Source organism: Macrobrachium rosenbergii, chromosome 30 (assembly GCF_040412425.1).
Source record: "Macrobrachium rosenbergii isolate ZJJX-2024 chromosome 30, ASM4041242v1, whole genome shotgun sequence".
NCBI classification, from domain to species: Eukaryota; Metazoa; Arthropoda; class Malacostraca; order Decapoda; family Palaemonidae; genus Macrobrachium; species Macrobrachium rosenbergii.
Genome location: NC_089770.1, coordinates 7,266,400 through 7,291,155, shown reverse-complemented (window position 1 = coordinate 7,291,155; position 24,756 = coordinate 7,266,400). Strand labels below are relative to the sequence as shown.

Sequence of the window (24,756 nt, the reverse complement as noted above, 5' to 3'; positions counted from 1 at the left end):
TTTGTTACATTTAGAATGTTTGAAATACATTATTTGGAAGCTCATGTTAAGAATATTCCTAAAGTAATCAGATTTTATACGGTATCAGATTTATGATAGTTTATATTAAAAATTGTAATTACAGTAAGAGAAATTTCTTTCCAGCGAGCGAGAGCGAATGGAAAAAGAGGTAAAAACCAAGACTATATCATTGTGGTCTTTGGTATTAAGCAACATGTCTGACTATGAGAACCCCTTATATAACCCAGCAACACGGCACCACATACTCTTTCCACTAACTTCTATGCGGCATCTTCGTTTGTGGGACAAATATTATTGTAGGTGGAACCCTTCCATGCGACAACAGGTACGTAGTTTCGTGTTTAGACTAGTTTGTCGGATACAAAATACCCTGCAGTATATAATGTACACCATAGTGTGGGTTGTACTAAAGGTTTCTTGCTGTGTCCTTATGAACAGCAGCTGTGGGTTTCTGTGATTTGATATTTCTTTTCCCAATTTGTCTGGGGTCCATAGAAACCCAGCTGACTCTTTAACATTCTATACTCCAAGGGGTTGTGCAAAAGACATTTTCAAGCCACTTCCATCTCATTATTGTCATTTGTGTTCACATTCCTGAGGTAGCCATGTAAAAGAAAATCAAAGTCTTTAACTTTTTTTAATTGTATGGTTTAGAGATATTTAGCTGACATATACTGATGTAATACTCCCCATCTGCTAAGTATTGTCACGAGCTACAAATTTCTTTAGATTGGACAAGAGTTAAAGGTGCATCTTTGAATAATCACCTTAGTGCATATTATTTAAACCTTTCCTCTGTATTTTCCATTTTTTGAGTACTGAACTTCAGTGCCCTTAACCCTGATGTTGATGAGCTTGTAATTTAATTATTGAAGAATATGTCCCCTACTCTGTTAAAATGTTTAACCCTTAGTCTTTCCTGTCCTTCAAACATCCAAAGACGGAAGTGGGGTGATCATTCTTTTTGAGTTTCTTTTGCTGCTTAATTCTTGAAACTGCTAAGAATTGATGCACCTGTTTCCTTCAAAAGGAAACTCTCTTTTAGTAGAAGGACGTATAGTATTACAATCATGTCCCCAACTGGAACAATATCAGGTCCTTTGTCAACAAAGATTTTAATAATGGCTGCTCATATGTAAAAGAAATTTTGACTGAAACAATTTGTGGTCTTTTGCCAAAAAAGCCCTTCATAATGTCTGTAAATGTCAAATAAAATACTTTAAATGCAGTTATTTTATTGAAAGCAAATAAATGTATACAGTATTTAGTACCTAAATAAATATACTGCAGAGGCTTTGGTGATATTTGTATTCACAGTTTTATATACTAGTCTATATTTTCTTAAAATGAAATTTTTAGCATAATTTATTTTCTTGAAAGTCTTAGCACATTTTTTGGAAATATTACCATTATTAGCAATAATGTAAACATTACAGCAGGAGTGTTTATGTATATGAGAAAAGTCAAGTTTACTTCTTTTCAACAGGAACCCGTACACATAAGATTCAAGGAACTTCTACATGTGAACGGACAGCTAGAAAAGAGGGTGGATGAACTTCGCAAGGAGTTAGCTGCTCGCCAGACTCACGAGTCCCCAGAGTCACTTCAGCTATGGTTTAATTTTAATAAATAGCGCCTTTTATTGGCATTTGAATTTGCTGACAGTATAGCTGCTAATTTGAAATGCATCAGGTTTCCACATTGTTGGCAGTACTGTGTATCTTCATGTAGAATTTAAAATTCTCAACTGATTTAAAGGCATGATCTTATGGCATCCACAAGAAAATAGTTCGTAGCTTCAAACTCAATGATAACAGAGCCTTAAAATATTGTCTTGGCCTATATTATAATTAATGGAAGAGGCTTCATAGTATTGCATGTATATAGTAATTCTCATCAAGTTGGTGCTTTCAGTACTGTTGAGTGATTTGTAGTGTAATGGTCACATTTTCTAAACCACATTCATTTATTTTTTTAAGTTTTTACTGAAGGTTGTGGGGCTGTACAATGGGAAAGTCATAGCCCAACTTTCATATTGGTTCATTTACAAATATGCCAAAAGTATTTAGTATATAACGTGAAAGTATGTAGAGTACATTGTAACTAGTCTTCCATTGTTGAAAGGAAGAGAAATTCTATGATTTTGGAATTCATGGGACAAATTCTAGTTTTTAATTGTTTCTTAACACATCTTTGGAAGTGATTTCAATCAGGAGTTCAAAATGCATGGCCCAGGCTGATAGTCAGGTATTTGAGTCATTCCTTGTACTGTACTGTACGAATACACAGAAGTTTACGGAGAAACGAAATTAGGTTGTTACACAGACGTATTACTGTACATAGTTTTGGACAGCTGAGTTACAGGATGAGAGATTAGCACTGAATACCTCATGTTTGTTGTGCAGGTGGTACCCTGTGATTTGTATGACCCGTGTGTCGTTACTCTGAAAAAATCGTAGTTATGATATTATTAACTGGGTATCTGACACTGATGCTGCAGTTCAGTGCGTGTTAAGCTGCTTTGTTTCATATTTTAATATATTTTATGTATATTAACATTTTATATATATAGATGCCTTATATATGCATTATCCAAGGAGAAAATAGTCTTTGCAAACTGTTGTATGGGTAAACTTATAAACTTACACACTTCCCTTGATTTCCTGAGTGTTATTTATTGCATTTCAGTTATAGGAAACTAACGTAGTCAGTTTAAGGTGCAATGGCTTAAAAATTTTGAATGTATCTGTCCTTCTTGCCCTCACATTTTCCTTATTTGTATTGTCTATCATAATTGCTTTAGAATTAAATGGGACTGACTCTATGTAAGGTGGCATATTTCAACAGTATTGCAATTACATATGTTTCCCTCTACAAAAATAATGCTCGTATGATAAAATGAATTAATATATGGTAATGACGAGGTCTTTTAATTTCAATTCATTTTGAGAATTACCGCTAAGATTGCCAAAGATACTGTCTGAGACTTCCGGTGATATAAACTGACATCATTATTGTTTAATCTTAGATTAACTGTTTTCATATGTACATAGGTTTTATCAGCTAAGTAGTTCATTATACCAGCGAAAAATTGTTCGCAATGCAATTTATGGTATTTGTTGTATATTTCATAGGGATCAAACGTTTATGTGCTATTGTACCCTTGATTGGTAAGAGTTTAAGTAACAAGTTTGTTCTTAAAAAGACTAATTATCTTGGAAATTGGTTAGGGGAGATTTGAAGGTACACACAATGCTTTCCTTCAATACGTTACTTTCACTGACAACTTTCCATTGCTTGGACCACACTGATTTTGAAATCTTGTGCTTGACTTTTGCATGCAGTTTCATATGGGCATTTATTTCAATTAGAAGAGCACTTGCACTCATGAATATTCTTTTGTGGTGTGTCCTCTGTAGTGTACACTTTCTTGAATTTCAGTGTTGGCAAAAGAAAGAAGTACGGTGTTTGAAATAGCAAAGTGGATGGGGAATATCTTGATGCAAAAAGATTAAAAGTTGAAGTTAAGATAATAGAAATATACACTACCTCAATGAACTGCCAAATTAAAAAATTATTGTGAACTATGGTATGTTGACATATCCAAGTAAATGTGGTGTCTGAAGAGGTTAGAACCCACGAGATGTTGATGAACTGTAATGCTCCACGACCATCAGAGTAACGAAGCAATTTGCTAAAAGCAGCTGGCGTCATTCACTGGAGCAGAAGGGTTGAAAAAAGTTGTATTGCAATACATGTAATAAAATACGCAGGAGGTGATATACTACAGTTTAAAAATTATAGAGGTACAATTGCTGGAACATGCATGGAAGAGTGCTAGGTGAAAGTTTTAACAAATGCTATGAGAATGAGTAGTTTTCATATTGTCTTTGGAGATGACATCAAAGTTGATCTTTATAATGAGGCAGTTGCGAGTATATAATAACTTACAGGCTCAGCTGTTGGTAGGGACTAAAAGTTTTGTTCACAAACCAGCAGCATCCAGTACAAAAGGAAGAAATTTGGAAGTATAAAATATTGAAGGTTTGGACTTAGGTGTTTGTATAGATGACAGGTCATGCCCTTGATATTCTGTACTAATTCTGATAAGTCATTCTTTCAGTAATATCCTGTAATGTTGCTAAAGGTTATTTCATAGTTTTGATGTTACATATTAATTTTGTCGTGACAAAATTAATATGGTGACCTTTTTTCCCAGTTTGGTTCCATTAAGAATCCTACCCAAGTTATTGGCAATCTTAGTCAGGTGTCTCCTAGTCCACGTGAATGAATGGTTATGAAAGGCTTGATGTTTATACTCTGCTTACATTAACAGTACAGTAAATATATTGTCCGTACAAATCTCGTGATAATTTCATAAGTTCACAAATCATTTCTAGACCAATACTGTTCCCAACATACGTTAGCAGTACATACCCATGACATGCTGTCATTAAACACTCATCAACACTTTGTCCTTCATTTTTTTAATCTTATTACTCACTACTAGTGCCTAATCATGGGAAGGGTACTGTACATAAAAAAAAAAGAGATATTTAGCTTTTCTTACTAAACTATTTTTCTTATAACATACTTCGAAACACTTATTTTAACATACTTTGCAGTGCACTGCCAGTATTCTCTCATTTGACAATGATTCTCTTTTGTTTTTCTCTTTTTTTCTTCCTCATTTGCTTTTGCCAAAGGTTATAATTGGAGTAATGTCAATGAAAGTATTTTGCAGATTATGTTTACGTGTATTGCATTTATGTTGCTGATTTTAATTGTTTATATATCTGTATTCATACAATGTTTGTGTAAATAAATAAGTCTAATGATATTAAATATTTTGATAACCATTGCTCCTTTTTCATTCAAGTCATGACTACCTCTGCAGTATATTGTAAATGATTACTAGGTAATTTTGATCCCAAGCAAAAGAAATATGCAAAAAAAATGTACTTAAAAACTGCAACATAAGAGGTTAATATTGTATTCAACTTAATCATGACAAGATTAGCAAGGGTTTAGGAGATATAAAAGGCTTAGCAATGCTTAGAAAAGAAATTCAATGGAAAACTAACATAGAAGCCATCAATCTGGTAGATACAGTAATGTTTAGGTCCAAAAATATTCAGAAGTCTTGGTAAAAGAATGTGATTTACATAAAATATCTCCTAAAACTGTCATACTCTACTCAATAATAGATGAAGATCCTTTGAAATTAAAGAAAGTCCTCAAAGTAAGGAACAAAATTTAACAGCATTGATATAAAGACTAACTGAAAATTCCACTCTCACAAAAGTGATATCGATTTATTTCCAGTCAAATTCAGTTATTTGGGATGAACCTTACATACTGTTAAATTATCTTATATCTCTGCAAAGGAGATATAAGCAAATTTAACTGTAGTAGGTAAGTATCCAAATAAATTTTATTATGAAAATTTATATTTCAAGGTGGATGGCTGATTATAGCTAAGATATGGAAAAGTGTGTTATGGACTGTGTATGATTACCTGTGTAATGCTCCTTGGAGTAAAGAATATCAAAAAGGTCAAAACCCTATTAAGTTAGAAAATTTTTTAAAGTAATTTATAATGATCCCAGGTATATGAATCGGAGGCTCTTGTATAGAAGTGTGCTCTGTGTGAGTTGGAAAAGTTGTTGAACTAATATCAAGGTTATGAACTGGTGGTTATGGGAGGTGAACTGGGGAATAACTGTCACTAGCCACTTCTTCCTTAAGCCACAGGGACAAGGTAGGGTGGTTGAGGTGGGATTATCCCTGTAGGGGGTTAGTTGACAAGGTGCACTCTTAGGCTGTGTCCACACGATCGAGCTTTGTTCGACAACTTTGTCCCATGTGACGTCAGAAGCGGAGAAACAGCAGGCGAAGTCAGAAGTTTGCCCGCTTCTGATGTCACACCAAACAAAGTTCATTGAACAAAGCTCGATTGTGTGGACGCAGCCTATACATTACTTGAGGTTCTTTGCAGTGTGCCTTCGTCCCCTAGCTGCAACCCCTTTCATTTTGTTTACTGTACCTCCTTTCATATTCTCTTTCTTCCATCTTAGTTTTCACCCTCTCCTAACAATTGCTTCATAGTGCAACTGCTTTGAGGTTTTCCTTTCAAACCTTTCAAACCTTTTACTGTCAATTTCTGTTTCAGTGCTGAATGACCTCACAGGTCCCAGCGCTTGGCCTTCGGCCTAAATTCTATATTCAGAGGTGGAATTATGGTAAAAGGCTCTTCATATACTTACAGAGAAGGCTCATCAGCATTGCATCGAATACCCTACCTGCACCTGCACATTCACATGCATCCTACACACATTCTTGCTTGTTTGATTTTCTTCTTAGTAGAGACACGTTCGACTCTACACTGTTAAATATAAGAGACGTCAAGTGAAATAAGGGCAGAGTTTCAGTAGATAAGTTATGGCCTAGCATAGATATAAATTTCCACATTTATTCCTAACTGCCTCTGAAAATTGTGTAGTATGTTTTCTGCGGCTTTTTAATAAGAAATGTGTATTTATGTGACTTTAAGTTCCAGAATTGCTAAGTAGTTTTGGTGTAAATGCCAGTTTAAAAAAGGATTTAACTTTTAGTTTCACATACATTTTTGTCTTTTTATCCGAAAATTTCCTTATTTTATATAGAACATTATTTATTTATTTAACCATATCGTCTCTGGTTCTTAACTTCACATTCTACGAAGATTTTGTGAGAATGCATAAATTTACAAACACTTTCTCATTCTGTAAATGATAATGTCAGAAGATCACAAGTTTACTAACAAATGCTGATAGTTATGCAAATATTGGCCTAGTGAATTTGTGTTTAATCTTTTCTGTTCCAGTGTCTTAATTTCAGTGTTTCTGGTCCATAGACTCCCACAAATACCTATACAGGTACACTAAAAAGCTAGGTGTGGAAAAAACATATCCTGTATATATTTATATACTATATATATGTACACATATATACATACATGTATAACTGATTCATGAAATATGTATATATATATATATATATATATATATTTTATATATATATATATATATATATATGTATAATATGATTCACAAAAATATGTTTATATACTTGTGATATATATACATATTTTAGATAATATATACATTATATATATACTATAAGGATAGTATATATTTGTGACTATATACTATATATATCCTTCGTCAATGGCTTAATATAAATCAGACCTACACCCTGTCTTATTTTTCACCTGTGGTATATAAAATGAATCATATATATATAATATATATATATATATATATATATATATATATATATATATATATATATAACTGATTAATGAGAAGCCATTAAAAAGATATAACAGACTGAGACAAAAAGCAATGGGTAAGGGAAAGATGACAAATCAACATAAAAAATATAGAAAATTTAAGAAAAACTTCGAAGGCGAAACTTGGTTTGGTAACACTGAAACAACTATGCTTATCAGAAGGGCTGGAGGAGACGCACTAGAAATTAATATGAAGAAAATATTAAAATGGGAAGATACAAACAAAATTATGTTGTGAAGAAATAACTGAAAACTTAGAACATTACTTTACTGCCCAGCATATACTAAGCTTAGGAACAGATACGGATTCGCGCAGCAGTCATATCAAGAAGATAAATAGAAATTAATAGCTAACATTTTACTATTCGCCGATCTGTCGAAGAAGAAATTGAAAGTATGAAGGAAATTATCAAAAATATCTGGTACTACAGGGACAAATATACTTGAACAAGCAAGCTGGTGAAAAATAGAATGAGGAAGGGAGCCGTTTCAAAGACAAAAATCGACTACTACTAATACTAGCCTACTTTTATTTACAGTCTGCACTGTTGCACTGAAAATCCGGTTGCATTTATCAATGTGGTTAAATTGTTGATAGAAACAGCTTCGCCACAGGATTAAGTGAGTATTTATTAATTTTACTGCAATTTTAATTTATTTTTTTATTATAAACTTGCATAGGTTAATTCTTCAATGCTAGGGAGGCTTATGTCAGTCGTCGTACCCTAACCAATGGAAAATCGACATGAGGTTCATAATTTTAGGTTCCGCCGACGGAAAAGGATCTAGATTGCCATATCCTGACCTAACCAGACCCTACCTTCCTAACCTGACGTAGGGCGCCTTGCCCTGACCTGGCTGAGGGGGCTTCGCACCCCCTGGACCCTCCAAGTAACACAATATCGGGAACAGATCGGCGGAACCAAATTTCCCTTCGGTCGTGTGCTTTGGCACTGGCTACGACCTAACCGAAACAACCTTGACCTAACCTTTCCCAGAGCGCGGTGCTCTGACCTAACCAGTACTACTCACCGGTAGATCTAAGTAATAGATACACGGCCGGTATTTAGCGAGAAATGGCAGTTTCTTATAGTATTTTGGTTGCTTATTTACAATTTAACGTTAGTTTTGGGGGGTCGGCTGTAATTAACCTGTAATTAACCCCCCGAAGTCCATCTAACAAGGGCTCGTGACGCCGATCTTCACAAGACAGAGCACGCTTATTGCCTGTTTCGAACGGTTCATATCCTCGTCCGCAAGTGCAATAACTTGTTAACGAGATGGGCACCGTGTAATCTGGCCAGTACTAAACACGCAAGGGACATTCCATTTGGCCGACAACAGAACAAATGCACCGCCAGTGTCAGAAGCCCTAAAAGTGTAGAAAACCAGTTCCTAAGGTATTGCACTTGCTGACGGGATATGAACCGTTCGAAACAGACGTAGCCGTGCTCTGTCTTGTGAAGATCGCATATGGAAACCCCTTGTTGGATGGACTTCCTGGGTTAATTACAGGTTAATTACAGGCAACCCCCCAAAAATAATGTTAAATTGTAAATAAGCAGCCAAAATACTATAAGAAACTGCCATTTCTCGTTAAATACCCGCCGTGTATCTATTACTTTGAAATACTCTACTTACCTTCCTAACCAGACTTAGGGCACCATGCCCTGACCTGGCCAGTGGGACTTCCTCGGGGAACCAAATCTCCGTTCGGACGTGTGGTTTGGCACTAGCTACGGCCCCAACAAAACAACCTTGACCTAACCTTTCCCGGTGCGTTGTGCTCTGACCTAACCAGTAGTACTTACCTTCCTAACCAGACTTAGGCATCATGCCCTGACCTGACCAGTGGGACTTCCCCCACCCCAAGTAACTGAATATTAGAAACACGGACTCAACTTCCGCTTGGAGGTAGTGTTAGAGCCTGCTCCCATGTTCCCAAAACTGGTCCATTAGCTAAGAAAGGGTAGGGTCTTCTAAATTAGAAGGGTTAGGATGGTTACTAGATATGTTAGGCTGATGCCTTCAGACTTAGGCTAGTGTTAAATACAAAAACGTATCCTAATTTACAATAAATAAGCATCCTCATTCCTTACTTAGCTAGATGCCTTGCATTTGGACTCCTGCTGTTGTAATTTTAGTAGCATTGTCTCATATCCTCTTTAGTGTTGTCATGTTCTCAAGGCCTATTAGAAGAGGCAGGCTTATAAGGGTACAATTAATTTGAAGTCTAGGCTGAATGCAGGCATACTGTGTGGTCAGCCATTTGCCCACTGTAGACCACTGAGAACTGAACGTGGGGGCAAACTCTCCTGTTGGGAAGATGATTTGAATTGCTGAATTTACATAATGTGTAAGATTATGGGAAGTCAGGTTGTGTGATAACCCCTCCCTCAGTTATATAGGGCTTGGCATTCCCATTTATGGTAGGGCAAGCTAGGTAGTATTTCGGTCATGAAGATGGCATAAAAATAGCTACATCTTTTGTGTTTATGCTTATTTTTTCAGTTCTAACCAGAATATAAAATATAGTTTTGGGCTAATTCCACGATTGTAAAACCAGAAATATAAATTTTCTTTTTTGTGACTTGTGTCTCAAATGATAAATAATCAAGGTGTTGGTATATTACAAAGTGTTTGTTATTATGAAAATACAAATCTTCGTCTCGTATGTGAACATCCATCAGCAGCTCTACACACTGATGCTGCTACCCTGGTCATGGAATTTGACACCGTTTTGAAGTTTCCTTCAATTATTTTTCTATTATTTGTGGTGGTTCAGTATGTCTTTGATACTTGAACAGAGATTATGTATAATGAGTTTTATTACTCTTGTTTGTGTTGTCATGTTCATAATGTCTGGGGTACTTGAACAAGTGAATTTTTTCTTGTTTTGGCAACCAGTTTTCTTTTAACAAAGTGTTTTAATGGTACAGATTTGTCTCTTCATAACCATTACATCACGGTTCATACAGAATATTGACTCATCTTTACCGCAAGACTTGGGTTTGTATAGAGAAACATTATCAATTATTAGTGGCAAACTTTCTTAGGTGTGGATTGTCCAGTGTTTTCCAGAGAGTAGCTTGGGTACTGTTATCCCTTCAAGTGTCACCTTCCTTCCAGGGGTTGGGGCAGAGGGAGGAGGCAAGTCTTTTCCTCAGTGTTATCTTTTGGGATCTCCCATGAGCATTCTCTTCAGTTTATTGTGGACTTCCTCAGATGCCTTCCTAAAGTCAGGTTCTTCTGAGTTTCCTTGGTGAAAGGCTGTTGCTCTGTCATAAGCCAGGTCATCAGTCTGAAGGGCTTAGATCTCTGCATTGGTGAATTTAGCAATGCTCAGTAGGAGCTTTGAGCAGTTTTGCCCTCCTCAGGGGCTTTGGCCTGCCTCCAGAGTGGACTGACACTCTTCCTTTGCAGCCTGAAGTGATACACCTTGGCTACTCCTGTGGGCTGTAAATGAGAAAAATTGGTGTTTAGCTTGCTGCCTGGATTCAGTCTTAAAGAGGCTAACCTACTATTAGCAAGTTTTTCTTAACTTGTCATATGTGGTGCCACTTAGTTTCAGGTTTCCTGACAGGCATCATTAGTTAAGCACAGTATATTCAGTAATTAGTTTTTTGTACTGATTAGTCAGTATCCTCACTCAACAATGAAAACTACACATAGGGATTTTGAAAATGCTTTACATTTTATATCTTCATGCTGAAGAGGATCTCTGCTTGCATTTGGGAACATTATTATAATTGTTGCTTTGTGCAGAAATTGTAATGCTTGTCATATGCCTTTAGCCTAGAAGGAATTTTATTGAGGATATTATAAAATGGGAGTTGTGGTTAGTTAGTAGGGGAGCTTTTTGATTGATCTTAAGTGGTTTAGAAAGAGCAGTGCAGATTAGGTGGTTAATTTTGACGAAGGCATTTACCTGTAATCAGCAGGCCTCTTTGTTTTTTTTTTAAATTCAAGTACTGCAGAAACCAAAAGGTTGTGCTGAGTGTTATTCAGATAGAAAGCATTACTTGAGATATTACTCGTAGTTGAATTGTTATCATTTTCTTAGGAAAACAATTTTGGATTGTAGATATTTTCCACACTACCACTGTCTTTCACTTATTTACTCATTCAATTTTTAATACTGACGGTGGGCTTCATAAAAGTTCAGTCTCTTCTTCCCTATTGCTTTTTTTGCTGTTTTTGTTGTACCTCTTTGGAATTTTGAAGATCTGAAAGTCGTCTTTGGCAAAGTACATATGGGCCAGTTTGGACTTAGGAATGCTTTCCTTCTATTGATTGCCACCATTCAATCACTGGGTGGCTGTGACTAGTTTCTCATAGTACATAGCTGGTTTTTGTGTCATTTTGAAGCTGAATATCTTTACTTTATTGTATTGTAGTCAAATGTGAGGGGAAAAAAAGTCAGAATGACACATTAAATTCCAAAAATTTTCGTTCGATGATTTCATTTGATGTCGCCTGAATCTCAAGGGTAGGAATAAGATGCTGCTTTTAGAAGTCTCTAGCATCACAAAGGTTAAATGCATAGTAGTGTTTACATATTTTTTCATGTGAAGTGAACTGATTCAGTTCTGACTTTAATTTAAGGACTTAGGGAGGAGTGTGGGTCCTAGCTTATGGGTGTTAGGATTTTTTAGTATTGCTTTGTAATGGTACTGTACTTTAGATGATATTTGTATTTAGGGAAGGACAAAAGTAATAGTAATTTCCTTTTCTGAGGCAGGACCTTTTTTTGGCATTGAATGTCAGTGAGAATGCTGAAAGTGTCAAGTACAGAATTTGAATACTTTTCGTAAAATGTCATTAACCTTGCCACTTTTAGTGATTGCATGGGGATTTCATTGAAACTGATATAGTAGTTCCTTTGACTCCAATGACAGCTGTGGGTAGAAACAGTGTTGATAAATTTAAGGTTGGAGGCAAGTTACATGGCACAGGAAATCCTCATTATCATTATTACTCTATGATATATTAGGTAGGATTGATTCTGCTTCTGTTCCCCTCATGATACTTTGAAGACAATTCTGAATTTCAGGGCAGTGATCAATCCCCCCCACCCTTCAGTTCCCCACAATTACTGCTGACTGTCTGCTGGCAACTACCTCCTATCTTTTACCCCTTGTCATTAAGTCCTAAATTACCAAAAACTTAGGTAACCACTAACATTTATTATTTTCCCAATACCTTTCCTTAGTAACCACTAACATTTATTATTTTCCCAATACCTTTCTTTAGTGACAACTCTTTACAGTCAACTAATTACCGTGTACGTAATTCACTACTTATTTCCACAGAAGGCACTTAGGGTTAACTTCCATATACAAAATTTTTCTCACTTGTTCTTAACTAAAACATGTTATTCACTTTTCCCCTTTTAAACTGAGTAAGAAAGAATTTGACCTGCAATCTTGTCAGGTTAATGGTAAACAAAAATTTCGACCAGCTTTTAGCAGAACTATACCATTTTTCCCATTTTTGTATTTTTAGTTTTCTGTAAAAGAAAACTATTGTGCCAGCTTTGTCTAAAGTCCGCACATTATTCGATAGTTTTTTTGTCCACACTTTTTCTGTCCGTCCTCAGATCTTAAGAACTACTGAGACTAGAGGGCTGCAAATTGGTGTGTTGATCATCCACCTTCCAATCATCAAACATACCAAATTGCAGCCCTCTAGCCTCAGTAGTTTTGATTTTATTTAAGGTTAAAGTTAGCCATGATCGTGCTTCTGGCAACGATATAGGATAGGCCACCGCAAGCCGGTTAAAGTTTCATGGGCCGCGTTCATAAGAAAGCATTATACCGAGACCACCGAAGATAGATCTGTTTTCGGTGGCCTTGATTATATGCTGTAACGGCTGTAGAAAACTCGATTGTGCCGAAGAAACTACAGCGCATTTCTTGCTCGTTTTGTTGGTTATCCTAATTAATGTTTGCACTGTCTTGGCCATATTACCAGTCTCAAGCAAGGTTGAAGCACAACTTTGGAGAGTCCTCTCTCTCTCTCTCTCTCTCTCTCTCTCTCTCTCTCTCTCTCTCTCTCTCTCTCTCTCTCTCTCTCTCTCTCTCATCAGTTATAGCTTCCAGTTCTCATGAATAAGCTCTCATGTCGTGACAGGTTTGAATGGTTTGGTGTCTGTAAATGTATCCAGTTTCAATAATTTTTATTTTATTTCCCGAACTTGCAACATTGCCTTATTGCAAGCACATTGCACTAGACTGCAATTATGCATTCATATTCGCGATAAGCTGTCCAATACAATGCAATTATACCAACTGTGAAGGAGAGAGAGAGAGAGAGAGAGAGAGAGAGAGAGAGAGAGAGAGAGAGAGAGAGAGCTTAAGTCTGGAGGTTACATACCTCATCTCGGGTATAATTATGAAAAAAGTAATGATGATAAGAACAGATAAAGTAAAAAATGTTTTACCAGACACTGGATCGGAATAAAAATGGGTTTCTCATTGACAGATGTCTGGTATTCATGGCTGATGTCCGCTGTTTTGTGTGGCACCGAGAGCTTTATAATTTGTACAGAGAAATCTTTACACACAGAAATTGTATACTGTATAAATGGTTACGGTGGATAGTAGTACAGTACTGCCGTAAATGTTAAAAGCTTGGCAGCCCGAATCATGTTTATGAGCCTTGGGAGAAGCAACGGAAAAGAATTATGACAGATGGATAGAGTTTTCTTGATAACATTTTAATGCCCATTTTGATCACATTTTCAATGCCATGTTTTAGTTTTCTGTAAAAGAAAACTATTGTGCCAACTTTGTCTGTCCGTCCGCACTTTATTCTGTCCGCACTTTTTCTGTCCGTCCTCAGATCTTAAAAACCATTGAAGTTAGAGGGCTGCAAATTGGTATGTTGATCATCCACCTCCAATCATCAAACATATCTAATTGCAGCCCTCTAGCCTCAGTAGTTTTGATTTTATTTAAGGTTAAAGTTAGCCATGATCGTGCTCCTGGCAACGATATAGGATGAGCCATCACCGGCCCGTGGTTAAAGTTTCATGGGCCGCGGCTCATGCAGTATTATACCGAGGCCACCGAAAAATAGATCTATTTTCGGTGGCCTTGATCATTCGCAGTAGCGGCTGTACAGAAAGCTCGATTGCGCCGAAGAAATATTTTTATTTGCGGCGCATTTTGTAATATCTTTTTTTTGTTACGTTATCCAGTCTTGGCAAAACTTACAAATATATGAGCACAATATTTTATTTCAGGCTTTAATGATTTTCTTGCTCGTTTATTGTTTTAATGTCATGTTTTTCCATGATTCCATTTCAGATTACACCATGCTGGGCTTACGAACGCTGAGAAGCGCTTTTTCCAAACTGAATCTTGCGTCTTCTTCTTCTTCACCATCGCTGGTTGGAGGTGAGTGAGTGAATGACAACGAATCAGTGTTGCTTCTTTCAGAGAGCCGTAACCTAGAGGGAAAAAGTTATGATTCTGTTCACCATCACTTCGTCCTTTCAATCTGTAGTTATCTGTTTCTTCCTCCATTATTTATTCCTCTTTTGCCTGTACTCTATTCCCTTATCTCATATTACGTCCTCTTATTTACATATTCATTTCTCTTGCCTACTCCCTTCTTTATTTTGAGCTCTCGTTAACTCTGTCGTCTGACCTTTCCTTTGGTTCAGTAGTTATACTGTAGACATTACTTAAGGTTCTTTGCGGCGTCCCTTCGGCCCCTAGCTGCAACCCCTTTCGATCCTTTTACCGCACCTTCTCTCATATTCTCTTTCTTCGTTCTTGCTTTCCACCCTCTCCTAACGACTGATTCATAGCGCAGCTGCTTTGAGGTTTTCCTCCTGTTACGCCTTTCAGACCTCTTACTGTCAATTTCCGTTTCAGCGCTGAATGACCTCATAGGTCCCAGTGCTAAATTCTATATTCAGTTCAATTCGTCAGTGGTATCGCACGCTCCCAAACGTTTTTATGTGTCCCACGTTTCCAGACTTTCTCTTTGGGTGTCATACGTTTGCAAACGTTTTCTATGGGTGTCATAGATTTTCCAAACTTTCTCTTTGGGTGTCATACGTTTGCAAACTTTTTCTATGGGTGTCATAGATTTTCCAAACTTTCTCTTTGGGTGTCATACGTTTGCAAACTTTTTCTATGGGTGTCATAGTTTTTCCAAACGTTCTCTTTTGGTGTCATACGTTTGCTAACTTTTTCTATGGGTGCCATAGATTTTCCAACGTTCTCTTTGGGTGCCATACGTTTGCAAACGTTTTCTATGGGTGACATACGTTCCAGAATATTTGCTATGGGTGTCATATATTTCCAAACGTTTTCTATGGGTGTCATAGTTTTTCCAAACGTTCTCTTTGGGTGTCATATATTCCCGGACGTTTTCTATGGATGTCACACGTTCCCGAACATTTTCTTTTGGTGTCACACATTCCCAAACGTTGTTGAAGTTATGCATGTTCGTGATGGAGAATGACTCTGACTTCGCCTTAACAAATGCTAGTGAGGCCCGTTTTACCAGCAGTGTTTACCGGCTGTTCTAAGTGCAATTAACTAGGCTGGTTTATGGCCTGTTTATTCTACAACAATCAATATCCTTTCCCCCTCCGTCTAAAAGGATAAGATGGTGCAATTGTATGGTGTTATGGTGCTGATGCCAAATTTGCTTGTGAGACAATGTCTACCCCTTTTTCTTTTTTTTTCCTCTCTCTGCCATACTCCATTATCCCTAACCCGTTGTTTCTTCATCCGTTACTTTTGTGCATATTTTCTTCCCAGTATTCTCAATTAGGTTTTTGATAATAACTTGACAAGGGAAGATGGGAGGATTATAATAGTTTTGTTCGTTTATGATTGCTAACAAATACGTAAGAAATGATGACCGGTTTGGATGAAGGTGACTCTGTACGTGACTGGAAGCATGACTAGATTCCTGATCTAGGCTATGACGAATCCCTCGGCCTTATAGTCCGTGACTAGAATCATGACCTGATATGTGACTGGAGCCTTGACCGGAAGCCTTGACGCAAGCGCTTTGCCTGCCGAGGACCTTATAGGTCTAGGCTTTGCCCAGGATCTTATAGGTCTAGGCTTTACCCAGGACCTTATAGGTCTAGGCTTTACCCAGGACCTTATAGGTCTAGGCCTTGCCCAGGACCTTATAGGTCTAGGCTTTGCCCAGGATCTTATAGGTCTAGGCCTTGCCCAGGATCTTATAAGTCTAGGCCTTGCTCAGGTCCTTAATAAAGGTCTAGCCCTTGCCCAGGACCTGTAGGTCTAGGCCATGCCCAAGACCTTATAGGTCTAGGCCTTGCTCAGGACTTCGTTGCTGCTGAGCTTGCCCAAGAACTTGCCCAGGACTTATAGTATGTCCTTATAGCCTACCCATAAGTTACAGTGGGGCCTGGGCCTCCCCTGGGCCTACCCAAGACAGAGCACTGACCAAACTTGACCGGAAGCTGCTGGTGTTGTCGTCGTCGTCCTCCTCCCGAAGAACAGACGCGAGCGCGCACACATCCTCCTCCTCCTCCTCCTCCTCCTCCTCCTCCCTCCCCTCCTCCTCCTCCCTCCTCCTCCTCCTCCTCCTCCTCCTCCTCCTCCTCCTCCGGGGGGATGAGAACGGTCTCCAGAGCGTGATGTTGTTGGCCGGAGTGCGGTCATTATAGGATCATATTACCTATAATCACCTCGTTGGGAAGGTCATCCGGCCCCCCGCTGAGGTAAGTGTTGGTCACAGGGCCCTTTGGAGGTCAGATGATCGCCTCGGAACATTCCCTCATCCCTCCCTCCCCCTTTCCCTTTTCTTCGAATGTGACCCGACCTGACCTACATATCTTTTGGCGCGGACGAACGTCATCCTGTTTTGAAGACTTGCCTCTCATTATTGTCTAATATTAGGCCTGTTTCATCCTCCTCCTCCTCCTCCTCCTCTCTCCTCTCTCTCTCTCTCTCTCTCTCTCTCTCTCTCTCTCTCATGTTAAGTATTGTTATTACTCAGTTGTTGCATCGTAAGCTACTTGCAATGTAGCGGACACAACAAAACACAGGGAATATAAATAAACTATATACAAATAATAGTCCCAAAATTCCCACTGGTATTTTAACTCTTATTTTAACTTTAATTCTCATTACCCAACTTCGTTTCAATTTTCGTAAGAGGTCTACTAAGTTTTATCAAGGGTCAAGATTCAAGAAATTAAACTGAAACGAAAATTTAGGCATTTAAAAAAAAAACTCTAGAAATTTTAATAATATTATCCGTGTTTTTCCAAATGTATGTCCAAAAAACTTTCAGATTACTGTCCCATAAGATTCTCCAAAGTTAAATATCCCTTTGAATCGAATATAAGATTACATATATATATATATATATATATATATATATATATATATATATATATATATATATATATATATATATATATATATAGTTAATTGGAAAATGTTACCATTGTAATATAATTGATTGTTAAATTTTATCACATAGTGTAATTTCAACTCATATTGATTGACAAATTAAAAATGGCTATTGTATAGACGGGTCCTACATTAAAATTTGGCTCCTTGGAAGGCGATTAATTTATAAATTGAATTCTAAAACTATTGATTGCCATTATAATCAGCATACAAGCACGCTGAGAGAGAGAGAGAGAGAGAGAGAGAGAGAGAGAGAGAGAGAGAGAGAGAGAGAGAGAGAGAGAGAAATTGGTTGTCTTTATGTAGATAGACGGGTTTAAACCTATACATTGCTTGCGTGATTTTTGATGAATTTGTATTATAGAATAAAATATAATATAGAATTTAGGCCAAAGGCCAAGCACCGGGTCCTATGAGGTCATTCAGCGCTGAAACGGAAAACAAAGAAGAAAGGTTTGAAAGGTGTAACAGGAGGAAAACCTCAAAGCAGTTGCACTATGAATCAGTTATTAGAAGCTGGACACTTAGATGGAAGAAAGAGAATATGAAGGGGGGAACAGTAAAAGGAATGAAAGGGGTTGCAGCTAGGGGCCGAAGGGACTACATGCAAAGAACCTCAAGTAATGCCTACAGTGCACCGCGTGAGGTGAATGTATATTACAGGAGCAGCGATAAAAGTGAACCGGTGGTGCAACTGGCTCTGTTATCTAGTACTAAACGCCGAATGGTCAATATAAAGTAGACGAAGGTATCGTTTATTCATGTGATTTGTCGACCACGCGATATAGAAACGGGTGTATGTAATTCTTTGGTCCCTGAGAGGGGCTAGTACTAAACAAAGCGTCCCGAGGAGCCTCCGCCATGTTTTAGTACTAGCCCCTCGGAGTAGGCGACGCGTAGATAACAAGCTAAAGTAGAACCAGTTAACATGTGGTTAAATAATAACTGCGTTCATACATTCTGCATTACACAAATGGAAGATTTTACATAGCAAGAGGTAACGCGGTAAGTGACCTACCAATTATAGTTGAGAATGCCTTTACTCTCTCTCTCTCTCTCTCTCTCTCTCTCTCTCTCTCTCTCTCTCTCTCTCTCTCTCTCTCTCTCTCTCTCTACACAGTAAATAGTAATTAGGTATGATACATAATCATACCTTACTTTTTCACGGTAGGCTTCTAATTTGGTTCCACCATATGCTTAGATTTATATGAATTGGTGAAAAAAAGTGCAATGCTTGTGTGAGAGAGAGAGAGAGAGAGAGAGAGAGAGAGAGAGAGAGAGAGAGAGAGAGAGAGAGAGAGAGAGAGAGAAATATCCCCCAATACGCAAGTGTCTAAATTTACAGCTACATCGAAGTACCGTTGTTTGAATTAATTGGTAAGAAATGTGTAATGTTTGTGTGTGTGTGTGTGATAGAGAGAGAGAGAGAGAGAGAGAGAGAGAGAGAGAGAGAGAGAGAGAGAGAGAGATGCCCCAGTATGCAAGTATTTAAAATCACAGCTTCATTCAAGTGCCGTTGTTTGAATTAATTGGTAAAAAAAGTGTAATATTTGTGTGTGTGTGTGAGAGAGAGAGAGAGAGAGAGAGAGAGAGAGAGAGAGAGAGAGAGAGAGAGAGATGAAATATCCCCCAATATGCAAGTGATTAAATTCACAGATTCATTCAAGTTTTTGTTTAAATTAATTGGTAAAAAAAGTGTAATGCTTGTAAGAGAGAGAGAGAGAGAGAGAGAGAGAGAGAGAGAGAGAGAGAGAGAGAGAATATTAAATATCCCCCAATACGCAAGTGTTTAAACTCAGTTTCATTCAAGTTTCATTCAAGTGCCGTCATTCCCCCCACCAGGTGCCACCAAGCAAGCGGGCGTCGCGGCAATGGTGGGTCTTCCTCAGAGGCCGTCCTTGGCCATCTGCCAAGCGGCGAACACCTGCGGAAGAACCTTCGCCAGTTGGAGCAGCAGATGGCCTTCTCCGGTCCTCGGACCCGTGGGCACCAGAGCCCCGGGATGGGGTCCTTTGTCCCCAGCGCCCCACAATCAGTTGGGTCCTGTAAGTACACCTGCTTTCTGATTGTTTGCTCTGGTATTCGTTTTGTCTGCTCAAGGGACACTGTACAGACCAGTGCTTGGTGGAGTCGCTCTCTTCACTTTCTGGCTCTAGAGAAACCAGGTTTTGAGTTTTTTTTCTTTCCAGTATTTTTTTGGTTTTGTTGCAAATTGCTTCGTTCGCTCTGTTGGAATGGAATGGAATACTGAGTTTAGGCCATAGGCCAAGCACTGGGACCTGTGAGGTCGTTCAGAGCTGGAAAGGAAATTAAGAGTAGGTTGGTTTGAATGGCGTAACTGGAGGAAAACCTGGCAGTTGCAGCATGAAATAATTGTTAGGAGATGGTGAATAGCAAGGTGGAAGAAAGATATGCGTGCAGGTACAGTGAAAGGAATAAAAGGGGTTGCAACTAGGACACTGTTCGCTTTGTTAATCCTGGTTTCGTCATCGCCTGGAATCACTTTCTTTTTTGGCCGTGTAGATAGTCTGGGAAACTGATTATTTATTTATTTATTTGGGGGAAAGGGATTTTCCAGTCCTTCATCTTGTCAAAGTTTTTTTTTATATTTTCAAAGGTGTGACTCACTTTTATAGGTAATAATATATCTGTCATCAATTATCTTAAAACCTTTTGAATCAAACGTTCCTTCGGTTTTCATTTGACTTGTGAAAACTCTCTCTCTCTCTCTCTCTCTCTCTCTCTCTCTCTCTCTCTCTTCTTCTTCTTCTTCTTCTTCTTCTTCTTCTTCTTCTTCTTCTTCTTCTTCTTCTTCTTGAAGTATTTTTTAAAATTGTCCCTGGCATTCTTGAAAACTCTCTCTCTCTCTCTCTCTCTCTCTCTCTCTCTCTCTCTCTCTCTCTCTCTCTCTCTATTTATTTTTGAAAATGTCCCTGGCATTTGTGAAAATTCTCTCTCTCTCTCTCTCTCTCTCTCTCTCTCTCTCTCTAAAGTATTTTTGAAAATGTCCCTGGCATTTGTGAAAATTCTCTCTCTCTCTCTCTCTCTCTCTCTCTCTCTCTCTCTCTCTCTCTCTCTCTCTCTCTCTCTCTCTCTCTCTCGTAAGTATTTTTTGAAAATGTCCCTGGCATTTGTGAAAATTCTCTCTCTCTCTCTCTCTCTCTCTCTCTCTCTCTCTCTCTCTCTCTCTCTCTCTCTTTCTCTTATTTTTAAAAATGTCACTGGCATTCTCTGAAAACTCTCTCTCTCTCTCTCTCTCTCTCTCTCTTCTTGAAGTATTTTTTAAAAATGTCACTGGCATTCGTGAAAACTCTCTCTCTCTCTCTCTCTCTCTCTCTCTCTCTCTCTCTCTCTCTCTCTCTCTCTCTCTCTCTCTCTCTCTCTAAGTATTTTTAAAAATGTCACTGGCATTCGTGAAAACTCTCCCTCTCTCTCTCTTTAAGTATTTTTAAAAATGTTCCTGGCATTCGTGAAAACTCTCTCTCTCTCTCTCTCTCTCTCTGTAAGTATCTTTTAGACATGTCCCTGGAATTCGTAGTCTTGAAGGCTTATTATTTAGCTGTTTTTTTCAGAGGTGCAATTTCCTCTGTACTGCCACGATGTCAATATATTGCAAAATTAATATTAAGGTCACAGTAAGAAAATTTGTACCTTCATCTAAATAAAATTGTGACCAAACCACACTTCACATTACTTTTATTAATACTTAACTTTCTAAACTATCTCCTACCAAGGATAGCTTGCTAGCTGCCCTCGTTCTTCTTTCACCCCCCGTACCTAGCAGCTAAAAAAAAAAAAGAATACCCACTTTTAGCGTCGCACTTTCACCGACTTCATTGTTCTTTGGCCTTGGTTGGGCCTGGTTGCCCCATTCGGATTTACCCATTCAGGTTTACCCAAAACGATCGGGAAACGTGTTGAATTGAATGCTAATCTTTCCATCGTGACGTCACAATGATATTGCTCTTTTAGGCAAGGGACTGCCACGTGTATATGCTTGATTTAGTAGACCACCGTAAGGTGTTCATTTTGACACTTTTGGATTAAAACTGTGAGCAATAAAAGGAAGAATAACAGGCTAATTAGAATGTTAAAATTTTGTAGGATGATTAATAAAGGATAAAATTGCGCATGAAGGAGTGCAAAAGTAACAGGCAAGTTAGAGAATTATCGGGGATATTTCCAGCGTGTACTTATGCTAAGTTTTTTGTTTTTTGTTACTAGCTAAAAAAGGTATTTTTTAAATTTCTCTTTAACTATAGAGGACCTTTACGTGGCCATGATCACTCAGTAAGTGCTACCGTAATTTTTATATATTCAGGTCAATGCAGATATAAATTTGATCAGAAAAAGATTTGGACTGGAGCCAGTGCAGATTTATTAGTAGACCAGAACAGTGTTGTTGGAACCAGTGCATATTTATTTATTTATTTTTTTCTTTTATTTCAAAAACATATTTACAAAAGATGTACATTACAAATTAATAAAGAACAAGAAAGTTTAACAGATTCCTTAAAGTAACACAAAAATGGAACAAGATATTCTTAAATTTAGGATTACATCTCAACAAAAACATACATTATAACCAATGAGGTTTAATTACGATTAAAATCCATAATTTATATATTTATTTGGAAAGTAATTTTCTAAAGTGTCCTTATATTTTATCAATAATAGTTTTCTTCTTATTTTCCATTTTGATCTTATTTCAAATAAAATGTCCATTTCAGTATTTGTTTTCCTCGTATTCCATATAATGTACAAGTAGTCAAAAAGTAAAGTAAAAGCACAATTTTCCTCTTTTTTGGATTTACATCGATAATCCAGCATGACTGTATGCAGAAGTTTTTACTGCCTATACTACATATAGCCATTAGTGTGTCACATAAAGCCTTCTTGAAGGCTGAATACTCTCAAAAATAGAAGACATGCATTTGAGATTCACTTTTCCACACTTTGTACACGTGTCATCATCTGTGATCTTTAGAATTTTTAGTCTAAGGTTTGTAGACAGTACACCATGTATGCACCTGAAAAGAAAATCTCGTTCTTCAGGGAAAACGAAAGGAAGATTCACCCTCTCCCATATACTATCCCAGTTATGTAGCGGAAAACTTTCCATGATAGCTGGGCATACTCTCGGTAACAGTTTTTTGTAGCATAATTTATTTGACAATATCGGAAAACCAGGGAATTTGTGAACTTGTCTTATAAAGGTGATAAACAGAACATAGTGATCGGGAGATACATAGGCACGGGAATTCAGAGGTTCACTCTGAATTAAATAACTCACTCCTAAATCGTACAATAGTATCTGATCATACCTATATCAACAAAGAAATTTTTTAACATAGTATTACAATAAATAGTTAATGCCTTCGTGTAAATATGAGTTACTCCTATGCCACAAGTTTCCGTTCTAGACACAGTGTATTTCTATTTATGGGATGAGACATTCCACTCCAAATATACTGAAAAATAATAGAATTTACTTTAGTTACATATTTTTTAAAGGAGAACGTATGAGTCACATACCAGATCCTGGATAGCACCAAACTATTTATGATAATGGCTTTCTGAAGCAAGGATAATTTCCTGGGTTTAAGCAAGTTTGCTGTTGTGTATACCTTATGCAAAAGTATTTTCCAATTTTTTTTCACACGATATTTTAATATTCCTATCATGAATAATGCCAAAAATTTTTATTTGCGAAACACACGTCAACCACGATATTGGCCAGTTCAATCTGAATGACCAGTTACCAAGACCCATTATACTCGTCTTACTCTTGTTTAACAGTGCACCCGTTGCCGCTTCGAATCTCCTAATGTTATAAAAAAAACCTTTGACATAGACAAACCTGAAGTCACAAAGACATAAGAGTCATCAGCAAAGCCAATAATTTTAATACAATCATCATTGGGCAAGACGACACCGTGTATCTCTGGGTCTGTAGAAAGGTTCCTGAAAAACAATGAACAGCAGGATTGCTAACGGGCAGCCTTGTCTCACGGACCTCTCGATCTGGATTGGTCGGGTTAACTTGCCATTGAGTAGTATGCTTGCCTTGTAGTTCTTAAAGAGAGCCTCAATTACTTTAGTGAATTCCAAAGGAAATGCAAATTTAAGCAAGACTTGAAGAACAAACTCTATGTTGACTCGGTCGAAAGCTTAATAGTCCAGTCAAGCGACACTAAAGCAGCTTGTACACTCTCTGTTCCCTTATGGTAAATTATATCACGGATGAAGTTATTGCAGGAAAGTAATAGACTTTCCAATACCTGAGCAATATTGATGTTTTGATATCATTTTATCTATTACATTTGCATTCGATTCTTCAGTATCTTAGGCTAAACATTTGTAGTCGACATTTAAAAGTGTAATTGGTCTCCAGTTGTCCAAGACTGTTAGGTCACCCGATTTGGGAAACAAATTTATTATACCCAAATTTTGTGATTCTGACAGCATACAGTTAGTTTTCATGTAATTTAAGGTTTTGACAAAATCATTCTTGATAACATTCCAAAGCTATTATAGAATTCAGCAGGGCCCGTCACTACCTGAAACTTTTTCTTCGACATTGAAAAAACTGCCCTTTTAACCTCGTCAATAGTAATATCTTCAAGCAGCACATTTTTATCATTTTCCGTGATAATCGGTGATAATTTACTCAAAAAAATTTTATCTCCTTTTCTCTTGTATTAACACATTTAAACAGATTTTCATAGTAAGTAGTAACATAAATTAACAATTCCTCCTGGCTAGTGATTATTGTACCATTACCTAATTTTATCCTACTCAGATGAGATAATGTACGTTTACACTTTTCCTTTTTTAATAAAAAAAGAGGATACTTTCTCCCTAGATCTAATTCTTCGATTTTAGCTCGAATCTTAACACCTTCCAGTATATCATTTTTAATATCCTCAATTTTGGATTTTAGCACCTGGATATTATGATTTTGATTTTACATATTGATCGTGT

General features: G+C 37.4%; 2 protein-coding genes across 9 annotated transcripts in view; both read left to right on the top strand.

The window, feature by feature from the left end:
* Positions 1–4,880, top strand: part of mtm (myotubularin) — a 39,125-nt gene extending 34,245 nt beyond the window's left edge. For all 8 annotated transcript variants that reach the window (XM_067131644.1, XM_067131640.1, XM_067131642.1 and 5 more), the window contains 2 exons: positions 145–346; positions 1,508–4,880. In XM_067131644.1, the coding sequence (XP_066987745.1) occupies positions 145–346; positions 1,508–1,654 (349 nt within the window). In that variant the 3' untranslated portion in view covers positions 1,655–4,880. The remainder of the gene's footprint in view (positions 1–144; positions 347–1,507) is intronic.
* Positions 4,881–7,845: 2,965 nt separating this feature from the next.
* tko (technical knockout) overlaps positions 7,846–24,756 on the top strand; it is a 38,814-nt gene continuing 21,903 nt past the window's right edge. The window contains exons 1-3 of the mRNA XM_067131636.1: positions 7,846–7,975; positions 14,665–14,754; positions 19,615–19,817. Coding sequence (XP_066987737.1) covers positions 14,673–14,754; positions 19,615–19,817 — 285 coding nt within the window. The 5' untranslated portion in view covers positions 7,846–7,975; positions 14,665–14,672. The remainder of the gene's footprint in view (positions 7,976–14,664; positions 14,755–19,614; positions 19,818–24,756) is intronic.